We start from the raw sequence: 17,505 nt of genomic DNA, 5'->3' as shown, positions 1-17,505 counted from the left end.
ATCCTGGAGGACCTGCTGGAGACGGACCGCGTCACCGCCCACTTCTAGACCCACCCCCGTGCACCACCCCCACCCCTTTTTGTACAAAACACGAGGAAAAAGAGTGATTTGAAGAGAGTTTGTGGTCATTACAGGGTCTCCCGGCTGGGCTGTGGCCACAGCCCCGTGTTGTCCCCCACACCTGCTCCAGGCCACCGCTGCCTCAGCGCCCCTGGTCTTGGGGCACGTGCACCTTCAACCCTGATCTGTTGCTTGGACGCTGGGTGAGCTCTGAGGTCTGCTGTCCCTGGGGCTCCCTAGGTCTCCAGGTACTGGGAGAGCTCCTGGGTCTCCGGCAGGAGGCCCAGCTGGAACAACAGCCGAACCAGGAGGGCAGTGAGCCGCATCGATAGGGTCTCCACCCTGGGGTGGGAGGGCAGAGGGGTCACAGGTTGGTGGGGAGCAGGTATTGGCGGCCTGCCCCAGCCTGCCCCCTCCCACCCCCTCACCTTAGGGCCACTTCAAATTTGAATGTCTCCCAGATGACCTTGATGTGGCGCAGGAGGCTGGCACCGTAGACGCTCTGGTACGCCACACCCGCCAGGCGGCTCCAGCCCCTGACCGCACTGCCCAGAGACACGGTCGGTCCGGCACAGTCATTCCACCCCCCGCCACCCCCCCCCGGGCATCACCAGCCAGCGCCCACCTCTTGGCCATGAGGAAGTAGCGGTCAACGGGGGCGCCCAGGGTGGTGGTGATGGCGCGCACGGTGTTGATGTTGCGCAGCACGAGCAGCATGGACCGCGGCAGGGCCTTGAGCACCCGCACGATGTCCGCGAAGTGCTCTCGCGCCATGGCCTGCATGTAGGCTGCCTCCTCGCGGCTCAGCAGGTGCGAGCGCCACAGCTGCCCCAGGCGCACCGGCCGCTGCATGAGCATCTCGGAGAAGAGGATATAGTCTGGGGGGGCGGGGGGACAGTGAGCCAGGCCCGCGCGCCCCGCGAGCCCACACGCCTGCACGCCCCAGCCTCACCTTGCACCCCAAGTGCGGCTGCGTGTGTCTTCATTGCCGCATCGTCCCTCAGGATGATGGCCCGCCACAGCTGGCACAGGGCTGCCCGGTCCCTAGGGGAGCTCAGCAGTAAGGCCAGAGGGCCCCGGCCAGTGCCCCCCCCCCCCCACCTCCCCCCCCCCCTTGCTCCCTGCTTACTTCTCATCCAGAAACTGGTAGAGCCCATGGTCCAGCAGCACCAGCTGTGCCTTCCCATCTGGGCCTTTCCGCACCAGGACTAGGGACACAGCACATTGGCTCTCGCCCCCCTACCCCTGGCCCCCCACCCTCACCCCGGGGTGGGGGTTCTTCCTACCATTGCCAGGGTGGGGGTCAGAGTGGATGAAGCCTGTGTAAAATATCTGCTCGGCAAAAGTCTGAATGAGCTTCTCTGCTATCTGGAGAGAGAACGGGACTACGCCACCATGGCCCTGTGCTCAGGGCGCCCACACACCCCTCCCACATCCACGCGCCGACGCGCACGGCACTCACGTCCTTCACTGCCAGCCCCATGGTCTTGATGGCCTCCACATCGTTGACCTTGCAGCCTTCACAGAATTCAGCTGTCAGCACACGCTGGGAGAGAGCAAGTGGCTGAGCTCAGCAGGCCCGTACGTTCCCACCCAGGAGGGGGCCCAGCCCACCTTGCTGGACGTGTCCCAGTACACGCGGGGGACCACGATATAGCGGAAGTGCTGCAGCTCCTGTGCACAGCGCTCAGCGTTTCGGCCCTCGTTCTCGAAGTCCAGCTCCTGGGCCAGGGTGCCCTTCAGGTCCTGGGGGCCACATGGGCAGCTGGGGGTCCAGGTCAGGGACCAGCCCACCCCCAGCACACACGTGCAGACACTGCTCCAGCCTGCCTCTGGGCAGCGGTTACCTGGAGGACCCAGCTGAAGCCGAAGCTGGGGTGCATGAACTCGATGAGCTGGAGCAGGAGCTCCAGAGTGTGGATGTCGCCGTCAAAGCGGTCCCGCAGATCGATGTACTGCACCTGCGTCAGGCAAGGCTGCAGGGAGGACCCAGGGCCGCCACCACAGCCCCAGAGCCCGCTGTGGAGCGGCCCCCCCCCCCCCCATACCTTCACAGCCACGGCCGTGCCGTCGTGCAGCTTGGCTCGGTGCACCTGGGCCAGGCTCGCAGCAGCGATCGGCTCGTAGTCAAACTCCTGGAAGAGCTTGTGGGGTAGGGCCTGGAAGTCTTCAAGGAACAGCTCGTCCACCTGGCACGAGAGGCTTCTTGGAGCAGCGTGGGGGCCGCTGCAAGGCCCCCAGCTCCCAGCCCAAGAGTAGGGCTCACCTCCCGGAAGCCGCGGGTGAGGGCCCTGTCCTCCAGCACACGCAGGGTCCTGATATACTCCGGGGGCAGCAGGTGGTTGAAGGAGCACAGCCCCTGGCCCAGCTTCACGTAGAGGCCCCCGTTGCTGATGGCCCCGGCCACCAGCGCATCAGCCGCCCGCTGGTGACATGCAGACATCACCTCCAAGTACCCCGGGCTGTTCTGACCACAGGCATGGAGGGAAGGGATGGGGGCAGGCAGGCGCCTCCTTAGTGCCCCCAACACCTACCTCCACCTGGCCTGTCCCCTTCCCCTGGCCCTCCCCCCACCGTGGCCAGGACACGGGGACAAACCTCTTCCACCCCTCGCAGGACGACGTTTGCACACCACCAGTAGTCCAGGGAGATCTGGAGGCCGACCCTCAGAGACCTGTGGGCACAGGCTGTCCTCAGCCCTTGGCAGGCACTGGGCCTCAGACCCCCCACTAGCCCACCAGACCAAAGTGAGCACGTGGCAGGGGCTGTGGGGATCACAGGCCGGACCAGGACACAGAGGACGGGCTCTGGTCTAGCCTCCTTGCTCCCGGACAGCATTGTCGGCAGGGCGGTCTCCGTTCCTGGTCTGCACAACGGGCAGCCCGCGTCCATGCAACCCCTGTCCCTGAACGCGCATCAGCGAGCATCCAGGATGTCTGGGGACGGCTCGCGCCCTACCAGTCAGGCATGGCTTCTTTCTCATTCTTTCACAGCACCTGAGAACTGGTGCAGCGGTGATGGCCGGCAAGCTGGCTGCTGTCACCAGCTCCTATGTGCAGATGTGACCTGGCTCCAGGCCCCTCCGTACTGCTGGCCCTGCCTCTGTACTCAGCCTCCTTTCCCGGACTGGGCTCTGCCAGCCCCCCAGGCACTCTCCACACGTCCCCGGACAGCTCCACGGAGCTGTCCTGGGGGCCCAGGCCCCTCCTTATGACAGCGAGGGTACTCGCTCCCCGCCCTCCAGGCTGTGGACAGGGACCCTGGGTCTGGAGAGGGAAAAAAACCAGGGCTGAGTCCAGGCCTCTGGCGTCACAGACCACAGACCCTCAGACCTTTGAGTGGGGTGTGGGGCTCCTGTTCTTCAGGAAAAAGCCCTGAGAGGACCTGAGGCCACTGGTCAAGCCAAACCTCTACCTCCCTGCCTCTCGGCCACCTCTGCCACAGAAGGGTCGGAATTAAAAGGCAGGAAGGAATAGGCTGCTAGATCCTGGATAGGTTTGCTTCCTTGCTGCAGTACACGCTGCTCCCAGCAGTCACGTAGAGCAGCGTGTGAGTTCAGCCCATGCCCCGTGCCTTCCAGACTGTCCCCCGTAGACCAGCTCTGCCCCACTCACCCCCCAGCCCGACACAGGAAACAAACAGGATTGCCTGTGAAGAAGGGAATGCATGGTTGGCAGGGTGAGCAAGGACACAGGATTTCTCTGAGCTCCACAGACGCAGGGGAGAGGGCTTCCCTCCCTGAATAATTCAGTCCAAAAGCCAATGCAAGGTCTGCAAAGGTGGGGGGGGGGGGGCTGGGTAACTGCTTCACGCAAGGTGACCGATCGAATAAGCCACTAAATTAAAGACGGGGAAGCCAGGATTCTCCCAGTTGGAGAAGGGCGTCACAGATATAGAAAAGGAGAGAATGAGAAAGGTCCCTGTGGGGAAGTATCTGTGTGAAAGCAAGGTTTGGCAGGAAACAAACACACCTAAGTACGCGCGTGTGCACACATTCACGTGCCCTAACGGCCCCCAGCGCTAGTCTGGGAGGGCCTGGGAGCACACACACCCAACGTCTACATCATCCTTAAGACCCTTCTCCCACTCCCTTGGAGAGAAGCTGACTCCAGGCCTGGGAAAGAACAAGATGAGCCTGGAGTATCTCAGTGCAAAAGGAGGAACCAAATGCTCCAGAAATGGAGACATGCCAAAAGGATTCAGGGGTAGGAATTGATGGGAGAAAAGAAAATAAAAAGCTGAGATGTTAATGGCAAAATCTACGTTCACTGCATAGTGTCTCCAATTCCACTGTTTTTTAAGTGTTTACTATAAAATGTTGGAGATAGAAGGAAGGATGTACACCTGAAACAAATAGTACACTATGTTAGCTCATTGGAATTTAGATAAAAACTTGGGGGGGGGGAGGAAAAAAAGGATCGCAAAGACCAGGTTGAAGGGGCTCCCACCAGCCAATCCCGGAGCAGTAGGCAACAAAAAAATCCACAGTGATGTCAACAGAGAGCGACCCACAGAATAAAAAATCCATGAGTCCAGACTGACACGAATAAATGGGGAAAAGAAATTTTTTTCTTACAGTACAATGACAACTAACAAACGTGGAAAGACTGAATTAGAAAAAAACACCATCTGGCGAACACATAAGAATGAATTCACCTGAGACGCCCCGGGAGCCCTGAGGCGGTGGGCAAGGGGCGGCAGGAACAGACATCGACATGACGCAAAGACTAGGAACCAAACAGCAAAGCTCACTGGGACGCACTGAAACCATGTGCCACCTGACAGGTGCAGAACGGTGTCATTTCCGTGCTGTTCCTGCCCAAACGCACCAACTGAATCCAGCTGTGAGCACGCATCAGACAAACCCAACCAGAGAGGCCTTCTACAAAAGGGGTCAGCAGAACTTTTCTTTACAGAGTATTTTGGGCTTTATGAGCCACACGGTCTCCACTCTGCCGTTGTAGCGAAAGCAGCCGCAGGCAACGTGTACACAACAGACGTGACTACGGTTCCAAGAAAGCTTGATTTATAAAACACGCAGCAGCCACTTTTGGCCACAGTTTGCTGACCCCTGTTGTACATTACCGGCCTATAAGCCTCCAGATGTGTCAAGGTCACGTGTAATGAAGAATTAGCTTTATTCAGAAGGGCCTGCCTGGCCTTTGCCCCAAGCTCCTGGCAGGGGGCCTCTAAAACCGTGGGATTTCCTGAGTGACAGGAGAGTCCGATTCGTGATGGGCCAGGATGGTTCATGCTAACGAAGAGCTCAGATCTCTAGAAAGATCAACCATGTGACTAGAGTTTTGGGGGCTCTGAGCCAAGATATCAGCCCAGCTGGGGAGGGGAGGGAGACTGGACCCTGAGTTCAATCAGGAGGCCAATGATTCAGTTGTTCCTATGTAATGGAACTCCACTAAGAACTGCTTGCCGAAGCTCAGGGAATACCCAAATGCACGGTCACACAACAACAAGGCAGGAGTGGGGGTGTAACGTGTCACTGAGGACATGGGAGCTCTGAGTTTGGGACTCTCCTGGACCTTACTCTGTCCATCTCTTCCTTGGGCTCATCCTAATTTGTATCTTTTTTGCTTTGATAACAACATAATCCAGAGGCCAGAACTTTCCTGAGTTCTGTGATTTGTCCTAAGGAACTATCGAAACTGTCTATGGGGATCCCTGAGGACAGCCCTAGGCACACATGGGGGTCTGGGGGACCATGCTTGACCTCAAGTTTAGCCATAACAGCCAAGGAGAGGAGCGCCTGGTTGGCTCAGTCGGTTAAGCATACAACTCTTCATTTTGGCTCAGGTCATTATCTTGCGGTTTGTGGGTTTGAGCCCACATCGGGCTCCACACTGTTAGTGTGGAGCCTGCTTGGTATTCTCTCTCTCCCTCTGCCTCTCTCTCTGTCTCAAAGTAAATAAATCAACTTGAAAAAAAAGAGCCAAAGAGACAAGGGGGAATGTTCCAGACCGCAGGAGATTAGAGATGGGCCTAGCATGGGATCCTTGTGCTAAAAAGGTTATTGCCATACGTGTGAATGAGCTAAGGTGGTTAGAGGCTTATAACGTATCAGCTTCCTGACTGTGCTTATGGAGAACGTCCTTGTTTAGGAAATACACTCAAGGTTTCAGGGATAATGGAGCACACTGACAACTTATTTGCAGACGTTTCAAGGAAAAAGAAAAAGTTCTTTTGTATTATTCTTACAACTTTTCTGGATATTTGAAATTGTATCCAAAAAAGGAAAGCCCAAAAGTTTCTGAAAAGTTAAAATTAAGTAAGCGGTGGGATAAGAAACCAAGGCCTTGGTGTGAACTTTCCACCACCCCCGTCTTTGAGTCCTCACACATGTACGACATGTTCTGATCTCTGCTCTCTGCACCAGAACAAGCCCCCGACTCTCCTGGTGCTGAGCCGGTCCTGACCTGCCCCTGGCCTGTGCTCCGTCCGTGGCTCCTGAGTACACAGTGCCCCTTACTCCAGAGGCCCTGTGGTCACCCTGTGCCCAGCCTGCCTCTCCTAGCAACTGCTGGGGCTTACAGCTGACAAGGACAGCTCCCCTCCCTCTAATCCCAGCTCAGCCTCAGAAAGCAAGCTGTAAAATTACATTTTCTTTTTAAAGGTTTAACTTTTTTTTTTTTTTTTTTTTTTGAGAAAGAGAGAGAGAGCGTGAGCAGGGGAGGAGCAGAGAGAAGGAGACACAGAATCTGAAGAAGGCTGCAGGCTCTGAGCTGTCAGCACAGAGCCCAACATGGGGCTCGAACCCACGAACCGTGAGATCATGACCTGAGCCGAAGTCGGACGCTTAACCGACTGCGCCACCCACGCGCCCCTGTAAAATTACATTTTCTCAGGAAGGAAGCAGAGAAGACAGGCATGCCAAGCCTGCTGACGGGCCACCCGATGCTGGGAAACAACAGCACATGAGAGGCAGAAGGTGAGACAAGCCCAGACCTGCTGAGTGCGCATTTCAGAAGCAGGCTGCATGGGGACAGTCCCCAACAGTCCTGCACAGTCCCACGTGGCGGAGGCTCACAGGAGACAAGACTCCGGGCCTGCCCTCGTCAACCTGAGGGCTGTGGAGACTGTGCAACCCTGCAGGACAGAGAAGTCATGGCCCAGAAGCTGCCCTCGAGCAAACCTGACCACCTAGGGAGACAGCCATCAGTGAGCTAAGAAGTGATGGGTTTGTGTCCTCACAGCAGGAAGTGGTCAGGCATTCAGCTCTCCAGCCATCTATGGCCTCCATTAGCATAAACCTCAGAGAAGTTTCTGGCTAAGTGCTGAAGGCCTTAGCAGTCCTAAACCTTCCCTTGAGAAATGACCCAGGTTTGAGAGGCTGCAGGTGCTCAGAGCTGGCAGAGCAGGACCACCCCCACACCCCGACCCCGCAGCCACCTTGACCAAGGTCTCCTGTGAGCCGCTCTGCTGAGCAATCACGTGCACCCCCGGCCCAGCCCGACAGTGGGTTTCGCTAGAAGGAGGAGGTTTCACTCAACGCCAAGAGCTGCTCGTCAGGACTTCTGGCTGTAGGAGCTCCTGGATCTGACCAACAGCAGAAATGTCTAAGGTGCTCCAACAGGAAGATCACCCTTACTGCCTCCCTCCAAGAATCTTGCACTGAGACATAAGGGAGCATGAAAAGGGCCTTTAGTTTAAGGCACCCTTGATATTAACGACCAGACACAGTCCAGCTCTAGTCCAGTCCAATGGGAGTACAGGAGGCATAACAGCCCTCCTCTCGGAGCCCCAATCCTCTCTGGATGCCAGCTTTCCGTGGGGGCGAGGAGGGGGAGGAGGAGGGAGAGGACGAGAGGGGCGAGAGGGGGGAGGGGGAGGAGCGGGGGCGAGGAGGGGGAGGAGGAGGGGAGGAGGCGGTGGTGGCAGCAGCCCGTCTGCCCACCAGCTGGCCGAAGCCTGAGGCAGGGGAGGCACCAGCTCTCCTCCCCCCAGCTGGTCAAAGCTGATCTGAAGGGTCTGCAGAGGTGCGGCCCGTGTGGGCGGCTCACCGGCACTTCGCCCACGTGGACCCTGCGGCGCTCAGCTGCCTCGGCCGGCGGCACGAGGGCGCCTGGAAGGCAGCCTGCAAGCGCCAAGCGGAACCCCAACCCTTCCTGGCCCCAGCTCGAGCCCACACGTGTCGTGTCGGGACGGGGCTGCGCCGGGGAGGAACCGCGCCGCCCCCAGCCCCTTTTACCTGCTGAAGCGCCCGACACCGTCCACTACAAGCCTCATCCTTCTCTTCTCCTGAGGCTCTGCGGTGAAATAGCGGATCCCAAGAAGCAGGGGTACCCCCATCACCGTGGCAGACAGCGCCTTCCTCCACAGGGGCCGGCGTCTCAGGGACCTGGAGGGAGACAGGTACATGGCTCATGGCTCAGGTTACTTCGCTCCTGCCCCTGCCCACCGGGGCCCGGCTCTGCAGCTAACACGGGTTCCGGGTGCCCACGTGGACACTCGAGTGTTGCCGGTCACCTTGGACGCCGGGCTCCGAGGGGCCGCTGAGCACAGGAGGGGGCCCCTTGGCTCCATGGGAAGCAGCTCGCAGGCAGAGCTGTGACCCTCGCGGGACCGGGGCCTCCTGCGCCGTACGGAGCTATAGCCCGTCACCTCCACGACGGCCCAACCAGACGGCAGAGCGTCAGACAGCGGCGCGGGGCAACACGCACAGGTGACGGCTACTACGGTGCGAGGCCGCCAGGAGCCCAGCATCCAGTCACACGTCTGCCCCAGGCTCACCAAGCAGCAGCTCCACCGGGCCCGGATCCGGCCTCCTGACACCGCCCCTCAAGGCTGCCCCACCCCACCCACGGGCCCCAGGCCCGGAACCCCCTCACCCACGTTTCTTGCTGCCTCCACCCCTGGCTGTGGCCCCATCCACCGCACTCCCGCCCTCCTGCACCGGCCTGGACCGGGCATTCTGTCTTCTCAGAGCACACGGCTCTAGCTGCGGTCTACCGGCCGCCGCTGGCCGGGAGTCCTGCCCCGCGAACTCTGGGCCCTGGCGGCGGGGGTTCCAAGCCACCTCACCAAAGAGCAAACGATCTGTCTTGGGGTGGAAGCAGAGAAGCCCAGCCTTGGGCCACACAAGACAGGTCTTCCCTCCCTGCCTGGCAAGAAGCACGCGCCCTCGAGGGCACCTGTGGCTGCGGAGAACTCACCACCTTGCAGGCAGGACCCCGAGGCTTCTCCTGAAGAAGGTGGCAGGGGACGGGCAGGGCTCCTGCCCGCTCCGCAGCAGGGCAGAGTGGACGCGGCAGAGCTGGGCCTGCAGGGTGAGCGAGCGGCAAGGGGTCAGACGCGGCAAGAACTCGCCCTCCAGCTTCCTGCTGCCCCGGCATTCCCAGGCCTGGATCTGAGGGGCACCTGTGCCTTCCGGTGCCCAAATATGCCATCGAAGCAAGTCAGCATTGCCGGGCCCTGTGCGCGGGGCCCGGCCTGCATGTCTGACTCAGGAAGGCAAAGACCATGCCATCTCCTGCGAGTAAGGCCAAGATCCGGGAATCCCAGGAGACAAGGAAAGGCTACACACAGTCTGCACCTCGACAGGTCACTAGAGACATCCCCGCCTCTGACACGCCTCAGTCCCTGCCTGACACTCCACTGGGGCCCTGGGACCTATGACGCCCGCCTCTGACACCCCTCAGTCCCTGCCTCTGACACTCCACTGGGGCCCTGCGACCTATGATTTACTCTTTTTCTGCTGTTTGCCCACTGACCAGCAGCCTCAGGAAGTCATTCTTAATTTCTAAAGGAAAGATCAATAATGCTTCATCACACAATCAGAAAGATGTCAGGGGGCACCTGGGTAGCTCAGTCGGTTAAGCATCCGACTCTTAGTTTAAGCTCAGGTCATGATCTTGCAGTTCGTGGGTTCGGGCCCGCGTGGGGCTCTGTGCTGACAGCGTGGAGCCTGCTTGGGATTCTCTCTCCCCCATCCCTTCTCTCTCTGCCTCTGCCTCTCTCTCTCAAAATAAATAAATAAAGGAAAGGAAGAAAGGAAGGGAGGGAGGGAGGGAGGGAGGGAGGGGCGGAGGGAGGAAGACAGATGTCAGACTCTCAGGTGGAAGGCCAGAAGCAGGAAAAAGTTGTTCTGAGAGCACGTGCTAGGACCCAGAAGCAGGGACCCGGAGCGGGGCAGATGCACCGAACCAGAAAGAGTGCAGGGACTGCCTGGGGCGCCGCTTACTCCAGTGGCCATGGAAACCTCATGGCTCTCCTGCCCCGACAGCCTTGCTCTCTCGATCTTATTTTAATTATGAAATAAGAGTTCCTCAACCACAAATTCCCCAACTGCAAATTCTCCTTTTAGGGAAGAAAAGGTGGTGCGTAGTAAGTCATGACCCACGGCACAGATGCTAACGTTATCATCGTGAAGCCAGGCCCAAATAAGGAACTGACTTTCCTAACATTTTCTGGCCAATGCACACAGCCCTGAAGACAATTTCAAGGACTGCAAAACAACACAAAAGTCAAAGGAAAAGGTCCATGACCTATTGTCCCAAGAGGAGAGCGCAGGCTGACAGAAAACCTCTGCTCAGCAAGGCCACACACAGTGAGTGCAGATGCCCAAGGAAACCCCACAGAGGCCAGAAAGGCAGCCACAGGCAGAAGGACGGGGGCAGGCAGAGTCCCTAGGCTTTCTGTGCAAGGGACAGCATGGCCCAGCGCCCCCACCGCCCTCAGGGCACCCCACCCCCCCACCGCCCTCCAGCCCACGTGACCTGATTTGGCCACGCTGAGGCTCACCAGAAGAGGAAGCCCAGAGAATGGGCGTCTGTGAGCTCAGACATCTGGGGGACAGCTGCTCTGAACACTAGTATGTACCTGCAGGATGTGTGGTTCCCGCCAGGGTCTGCCACCTTGTTTGTCACACCCAGACCGCACACTCCCCTCAGACGCAGCTCTGTCCAGGCTCCGTCCGGCCCCCGCCTGTTCCCTTCAAGGTCTTCGGATATCGTACGCCTCACCTGATCCCGCATCTTCTAGCACACATACGCATCGAACAAACCCTGCCAGAGATGCCCAGGGTGACACCGGATCCTGCATGTGACCAGGGACCTCAGACAAATGCAGACAAAGCCCAGAAGTCACAAGGACAGTGTGAGGGCACAGGGAGGGAGGATCCGTGACCTGGCAGCAAGTGGGACTTCCACGTGGACACCGAAGACGGTCTTCTATGCAGAGGACGTGGGTTCAGGGAAGGCCTGAAGCCAGGAGAGCACAGGGCACCTCTGGGGAGGAGAGGTCCGCGTGGAGACACTGTATGCTCACAGGTGCAGCGGGGAGGGGGGCCGCTGCCCGAAAAGACCAGACTGGGGAGCAAGGTGAGCTGGGGCCAGGCAGGGCACCCCAAGGGGCCCTGGGGGTTTCCTGCAGGGAATGGACGACGTGCTGGGGAGGTCAGCCCATGAGGAGGGGGCTGGGTGATGGAGCCAAGTGGATTCAAGACAAGTGCGAGGGACCGGCAAGACGGCCCAAGGCTGGTGCCTGAGAGCCTGGGAGTGTCGCGATGCCGTCACTCGCCAGCTGCCCGAAATTCTGGCCAGCCAGAGCTGTGCTAGGAATCTGATCTCTGGAAGACAGTGAGCCCACTGAGTAAGAACAAGCCCACCGAGCAAGAACTGACGACAGCCACCAGCTGCCAGCCACTGGAGCCCAGCACTCAGTATCAGTGACCCTGAGCACACCCAACAAGTAGATCCAGGCCGTGGGACATTCTGTAAACAGCCTGCTCTCTTCAGAAAGTCATTAGGACCCATGACTTGGGAACACTGGTGCTGGGCACGGCCATTTGTTAATTATCTCTACTTCTGTAAATATTTTCCGGTTTTTATAACAAGAAGTTAAAAAAAAAGCCACAAGAAAGAAAAGCGGGAAGACTTCCAGATCGAGAGGCTAAATAGACATGATACCGCGACGACGCACTTCAGGCTAAAAAAAGGCGCCTGCAAACACATTTCTGGGCAAATGAGCAAGTCAGAATATGGACAGACATTACAGGATTATTGTTCACATCTTTAGGCACGATTAAGCGAGAATCTTCTTGTTGAGGGCATGCACACTGGAATGTTTAGAGACTGTTTATGTCTGCAACCTACTTTGAAATGGTCCAATGACAACAAAATACACAATTTCAAACAAAAATAAGAACAACTAGGGCAGGATATTAAAAACGGGTGGATCTAGGTGGCCAGTAACTGGACAATTGACGATGTGGCAGCGTTCTGTCAGAGTGTGTCCCTATATTTAAACTTTCTCATGATCAAAGCTGCTATGATGCTCCAAGTCCCAGCCAGGAAGGTGGCATTGTTTTTGTGGTTTTTTTAAATTTATTTTTTAAATGTTTATTTATTTTTGAGAGAGAGAGAGAGAGAGAGAGAGAGAGAGCGCGCGCGAGCACACATGCTTGCAAGCAGGGGAGGGGCAAAAAGAGGGAGACAGAGGATCTGATGCGGGGCTCGAACTCACAAACCTTGAGATTATGCCCTGATCTCAAAGTCAGATGCTCAGCCAACTGAGCCACCCAAGGGCCCCTGTTGTTTTTTTGACTTAACTTTTTACCTTTTTAATTATCCTATCGTTTCCTTTATAAACTTTTAGTTCGTTGCAATCACTTACAAAGCTTTGTGTAGTTAACACAAATGACTAAACTACGAATTCTCTACTTGAAATATAGTCACAAACTTTTACCACCTCCTCCAAATGCAAATACTTTTATACGCTTTCAATTCTATTTTTAACCTTCCTGACTTTTATGTTATTGTCACGCATTTTTTAAAGTTTATTTTAGTTTCAGTATAGTTAACACACCAGGTCGGATCAGCTTCAGGTGTAGGATATGACTCGGCACCTCCATAGGCCACCCGGTGCTCATCCCAAGTGCACTGCTTCACCCATCCCTCACTCCCTCTGGTGGCCAGCAGTGTGTTCTCCGGAGTGCAGAGTCTGTATTTTGGTTTGTCTGTTTCCCCCTTGTACTTGTTCTGTTTCTTAAATTCTATGTGAGTGAAATCACACAGTATGTCTTCCTCTGACTGACTTACTTTGTTTAGCATTATTACTCTCTGGCTCTATCTGTGTTGTTGCACATGGCAAGATTTCATTCCTTTTTATGGCTGAGTAATATTCTGGTGTGTGTGTGTGTGTGTGTGTGTGTGTGTGTGCACGCGCGCGCGTGTGTGTTCGCACGTGCGCACATCTTCTTTACCCAGTCATCAGTCGGTGGACACTACAACTGCTCCCGTATCTTGGCTACTGCAAATACGCTGCAATAAACACCAGGGTGTATGTGTCCCTGTGAATTAGTGTTTCTGTATTTTGGAGGGAAAATAGCTAGTAGTGCAATTACTGGACGGGAGGGTGGTTCTATTTTTAACTTTCTGAGGAACCTCCACACTGTTTTCCGCAGTGGCTGCACCAGTTTGCATTCCCACCAATAGTGTACAAGGGTTCCTTTTTCTCCGCGTCTGAGGAAGGTGGCATTTTGAAGATGAGGCAGCTGGTGCAGGGCAGGGGTACTCACCGGGGGGGACTGTGTGCCCAGGACGTCTGGCACTGTTTGGAGACACTCTTAGCTGCCACAACCTGGGGAAAGGGGTGCTCTCGGTATTGAATGGGTGGAGGCCAGGGACACTGCTCGACACCACCCAGTGCCCAGGGTGGCCCTGCCCTAGAGACTCAGGCGGAGCCAAGGCTGAGGAGCTGGGGCAGACTATGAACCCAGACTTCTGAGCCTGTTAACTGGGATGCAGGCTCCGGCAAATGCTATCTGTGCAGTGTGTGTGGGTAAGTTACTTCCCTCTCTGTACCTTAGTTTCCCCATCTGTAAAGCAAGGACCACTGTACTATTAACGTACAGGACAAGTGAACTGACATTTGCAAAGCAGTCTGCACAGTGCCCAGCCCACACGACAGGCCAGGCAGATGGGCATGCTGAGGTCACGCTGGGGTCAAGGAGAAGCTACTCTCCACAGCCTTCCTGTGCCATGCCACCTGTGGGTCCCCATGCCCTTACTCTCCTGCCAACAGCCTTGTCCCCACAAGCCCACACCACCTAACATGAAGAAGTACATACCTGCTAGATTAAAGAGAACTACTTATATTAAAAGATCATCAGCCTCTTACTGCTTTTTCACAAGGAAGAAAAGCGGTTAGCCAAGAAGATGAGAGAGACTATTTCCAACATACGTAAAACTTGGAGATCGGTTATATACAGAATATGCAGAAATGCTTTAGTTAACTGGAGAAGGGTATGAGCAAAGTGAGAGGGCAGAAGAGTTCCGATGGGTTCATTGGTTCAGAGGCTGCACCACTGCAGGTGAAGCAGGAAAACGCCCAAAGCCGATGGACAACGATTATTCTGAGACATCAGCTTTCAGAAGGGAAGGGAATGATCGGGGAGCTATTCCAGCCAACGAACTGGAGGAACAGAGCAAAAGGCCTCACGACTCGGAGGCTGAAGCAAGGGTTGGCCGGGAGTGCAGCCTGCCAGCACCAGGCGTGGCTGCCTGAAGACCAGGGGCTGACCCCAGACTCCCCAGAAGCCCAGACCCTCCGGATGGCCCTGTGAGCGCTGAGCGGGAGGGGCCACGCTCGTGTTCTTTCACGGAGGAGAATGCTAAATCTGAATTATCTTTTATAACTGAGCACATAGTAATAAATAACACATTTATGACTAAAGCACAAGGCCCTGGCTGCGCCCCAAGCTTCAGGGTGGGGGAGGCCAGAAAGGTAACAGCCCCGGCCATAGCCCCCAGTAACAGTTTTCTGTTTTCTTAGATGAAGCTGCAGCAGGAGTGACTCCTCAGTCACCTTCCCATAACAAAGATCCCTCTGGTGGACCCCAGACAGCCCACGCAGCACCAGGCCCAGGCCTTTGTCCAGGCTGCTATTCTGCCTGGAACACCCTTCGCCAGACCCTAAATTCATTAGTCCTGTCTGTCATCCCCCCATCCGCCTCTGCACCTTGCACACACCTCTCCTGCTGTCCTTATCACACTGGAGTGTGACTGTTAGCTTATAGTCTCTGCCCCCCACCAGACTGTGCAGGGCTCACCTCTCCATCATCTCTGTGCTTCTAGGATCTAGTGCAGTGCCTGTTAGATAAAGCAGGAACTCGAGGAAGGCTTGTTGAATTGAGACAAACGGTGCTAAGCACAGAACGAACTAGCACCCCCACATGGCCCAGCCTTGGATGCTAGGTGAGCAATATGCACAGTCAGGTAAGAGATGACAGCAGCCCGGCTCTGGACAGGACTTCTAGGAAGAGGCCTCATGCTGACAACTCCAGAGCCCCCACCAGGGTCCACAGGCACATTCCAGAACCTGGCTCCCTCCAGTCTGGGATGCCCAGTGCTCCTCAAGCTATCCCCATCACCCAAGAGACATCCCCAAAGCCCAAAGAAGGCATGTGGCTATAAACACAGGGCAGAATTTGCAGCCAGACCTTCGAGGAACCAGCCCAGGACAACGGCCACCACATCACATATAACCCAAACCACCCAGAGCTTGGGCACCAGGACACACCAGCAAACAGGAAGAGAGAGAGCTGTGGCTCCCCAGAATATCCCCCCCCACACACACACCAGGCCTTCTCACCAGGACGGCCACATGCCCTGGCTTGCCTGGGACAGTCCTGGCGCATGCGTGTCTCAACGGCCACCACTTCAGAGCCTTCCAGTTTGCATGAGCTGAACTGGGCCTCCTCTACCCCAGCCTCTCATGCTTTCTTAGAGCGTGTGCACAGCCTGCCTGCAGACACAGTGTTCATCTGGAACTCAGCTAACAACCTATAAAGTAGCAACAACAACAAAAAGCTCTCAGTAGTCAGAATCAAACAGATATTCCAAAGTCAAAGACAAGCTGAGCTGCCGGTTTTTCTAGCACCCTGTCGATCACTGCAGGCGACCCAGCCCAAAGCGAGAAGAAGCAACTGCTGAACCTCACGATGAGGCCCTAAAACAGGAAAACTAGAGGTGACGAGAACCCGGGCACTTTCCAGCAGGGAGGAAACCAAGGCACAGCAGTGTTCCCGTGGGTAGGAAGTGAGACTGGAGAGGGCTCTGAGGGCCACGAACAGCCTGCCCTTTCTTTTCCAAGGGTCTGTGGCCTCTTGGCACCAGTCAGGACCCAGAAGCTGAATGGGCTCTGCTCCACTCGGCGGCTGTGAGCAGCCCCCGATCAGAAGCTAACGCCTGCCTGCTCCTTAGGCTGCCGGATTAAGTGACCCGACTATGTGCAGAAGGTCCGTAAGCTGTAAAGCTGTGCCCAGGCCCACTCGGCGTCTCTCTGCTGGACTCGGACTAACCCTGTTCCACCTCAGACTACAACGCCTGTGCAGGGCAGCTACTCCTGGCAAGGCACGACGCCGACTCGGCTAGGCTCACTGGACGAACACAAGCTCTGCGCAAAGCTCCAAGGTGAAGGTGTCTTCAGCTCTAAGCCCTCTGACGAAAAGCCCAGATCCCTGGGGAGGCCGTGGCTAGGACCTGGGTCAGTGATCGTGACAGCCGGTTTAAATGGTGCCCGTCCTAACTGCAGATACAACACAAGGGGAGGCCCAACCAAGACAGAACTCGAGTAGCACCGCGATGGCAGGACAGCCGAGGGCCAGGCGGAAGTCTGGGTGGGGGTGGGGGACAGACCGCCTCCGAGCCAGGGCCGCTGTCAGCCCACCGGAGACACCGCGGCCCCCACACTCCCCAGAGTCCTCTCATCTCCTCGCAAGCCGGGGGCAGGCGTCAGCTCAGGACGGTCTCAGGTGGCTTGGTGGCCAGGGGCAGGGTTCCCAGGGGAGCAGGCAGAAGGAAAGATGGGGACTCCGGTCTGGGATTCTGGCAGAGATGAAGCAGTGAGGGGTAGGAAGGGTATCCATCGGTCCAGGAAGCCAGGGCAGACTGCCCTGGGAAAAGGTGTGTCTCTGGACAGCGGTGTCCACGAGGGGATACGGTTTAGAGTTTGTCTCCGAGGCGGGTCCCTAACCCAGCACACGTGCTTCCGGCGAGAGGAGAGAGCTCTGCGGTGGGCTCGGGCTCCTAGGTGGTACCCAGCATCTCCCAACACAGCCTAGGGGCTTCTACCCTGAGGAACAGGGACTCTGAGAGATGTGAAGGACGCCCCCGAGAGCCCTGGGGGCCTCTGCCGGGCAGGGGGTCAGGGTCCCGGGGAGGGGGGGTTGTGGGGGGAGGGTCCCTGACAGGTGGGAGCGACGGTCCCGGGGCGGGGAGGAAGTGTCGGTGGGTTGTGAGGGTCCCTGACGGCGCCCAGGACGGGGCGGCTCTGGGGTGGCTCCGAGGGCTCCGGACGGAGACTGACGGGATCTGTGGCGCCCGCGCGGGGGGACGACTCACCGGCCGCCACATCTTCCAGGCCGCCGCTCGGCTCCCGCTCGCCGCAGACTCGCGTCTTCCGGCCCAGCAGTCCCCGCGAGGCGGGGAGCAG

The 17,505-nt window shown here is 57.1% G+C and overlaps 2 protein-coding genes across 3 annotated transcripts in view; one reads left to right on the top strand and one right to left on the bottom strand.

The window, feature by feature from the left end:
- The window catches only part of CPSF1 (cleavage and polyadenylation specific factor 1), an 18,871-nt gene extending 18,758 nt beyond the window's left edge, over window positions 1-113 (top strand). The window contains exon 38 of the mRNA XM_047074342.1: window positions 1-113. Within this exon, the coding sequence (XP_046930298.1) occupies window positions 1-48 (48 nt within the window). The 3' untranslated portion in view covers window positions 49-113.
- On the bottom strand, window positions 108-17,505 carry ADCK5 (aarF domain containing kinase 5). 2 transcript variants are annotated; one of them, XM_047074344.1, is made up of 16 exons: window positions 17,415-17,455; window positions 13,589-13,650; window positions 9,225-9,331; window positions 8,261-8,410; window positions 2,659-2,734; window positions 2,327-2,527; window positions 2,109-2,249; window positions 1,908-2,021; window positions 1,675-1,806; window positions 1,523-1,606; window positions 1,347-1,428; window positions 1,190-1,268; window positions 1,013-1,104; window positions 686-938; window positions 489-605; window positions 108-402 (listed from the first exon to the last, which is right to left on the bottom strand). In XM_047074344.1, the coding sequence occupies exons 4-16, from the start codon at window positions 8,359-8,361 to the stop codon at window positions 297-299; spliced, it is 1,578 nt and encodes a 525-aa protein (XP_046930300.1). In that variant the 5' UTR covers window positions 8,362-8,410; window positions 9,225-9,331; window positions 13,589-13,650; window positions 17,415-17,455; the 3' UTR covers window positions 108-296. The 2 variants fall into 2 exon arrangements, with proteins under 2 accessions (XP_046930300.1, XP_046930299.1); XM_047074343.1 differs by lacking the exon at window positions 13,589-13,650 and having other exon boundaries at window positions 17,415-17,505.

This window comes from Lynx rufus, unplaced genomic scaffold (assembly GCF_022079265.1).
Source record: "Lynx rufus isolate CCGP_SWC_20201006 ecotype Redwood Valley unplaced genomic scaffold, mLynRuf1.p SCAF_12, whole genome shotgun sequence".
NCBI lineage: Eukaryota > Metazoa > Chordata > Mammalia > Carnivora > Felidae > Lynx > Lynx rufus.
Note: the sequence above shows the minus strand (reverse complement) of the source record. Positions and strands in the feature narration are given on the sequence as shown.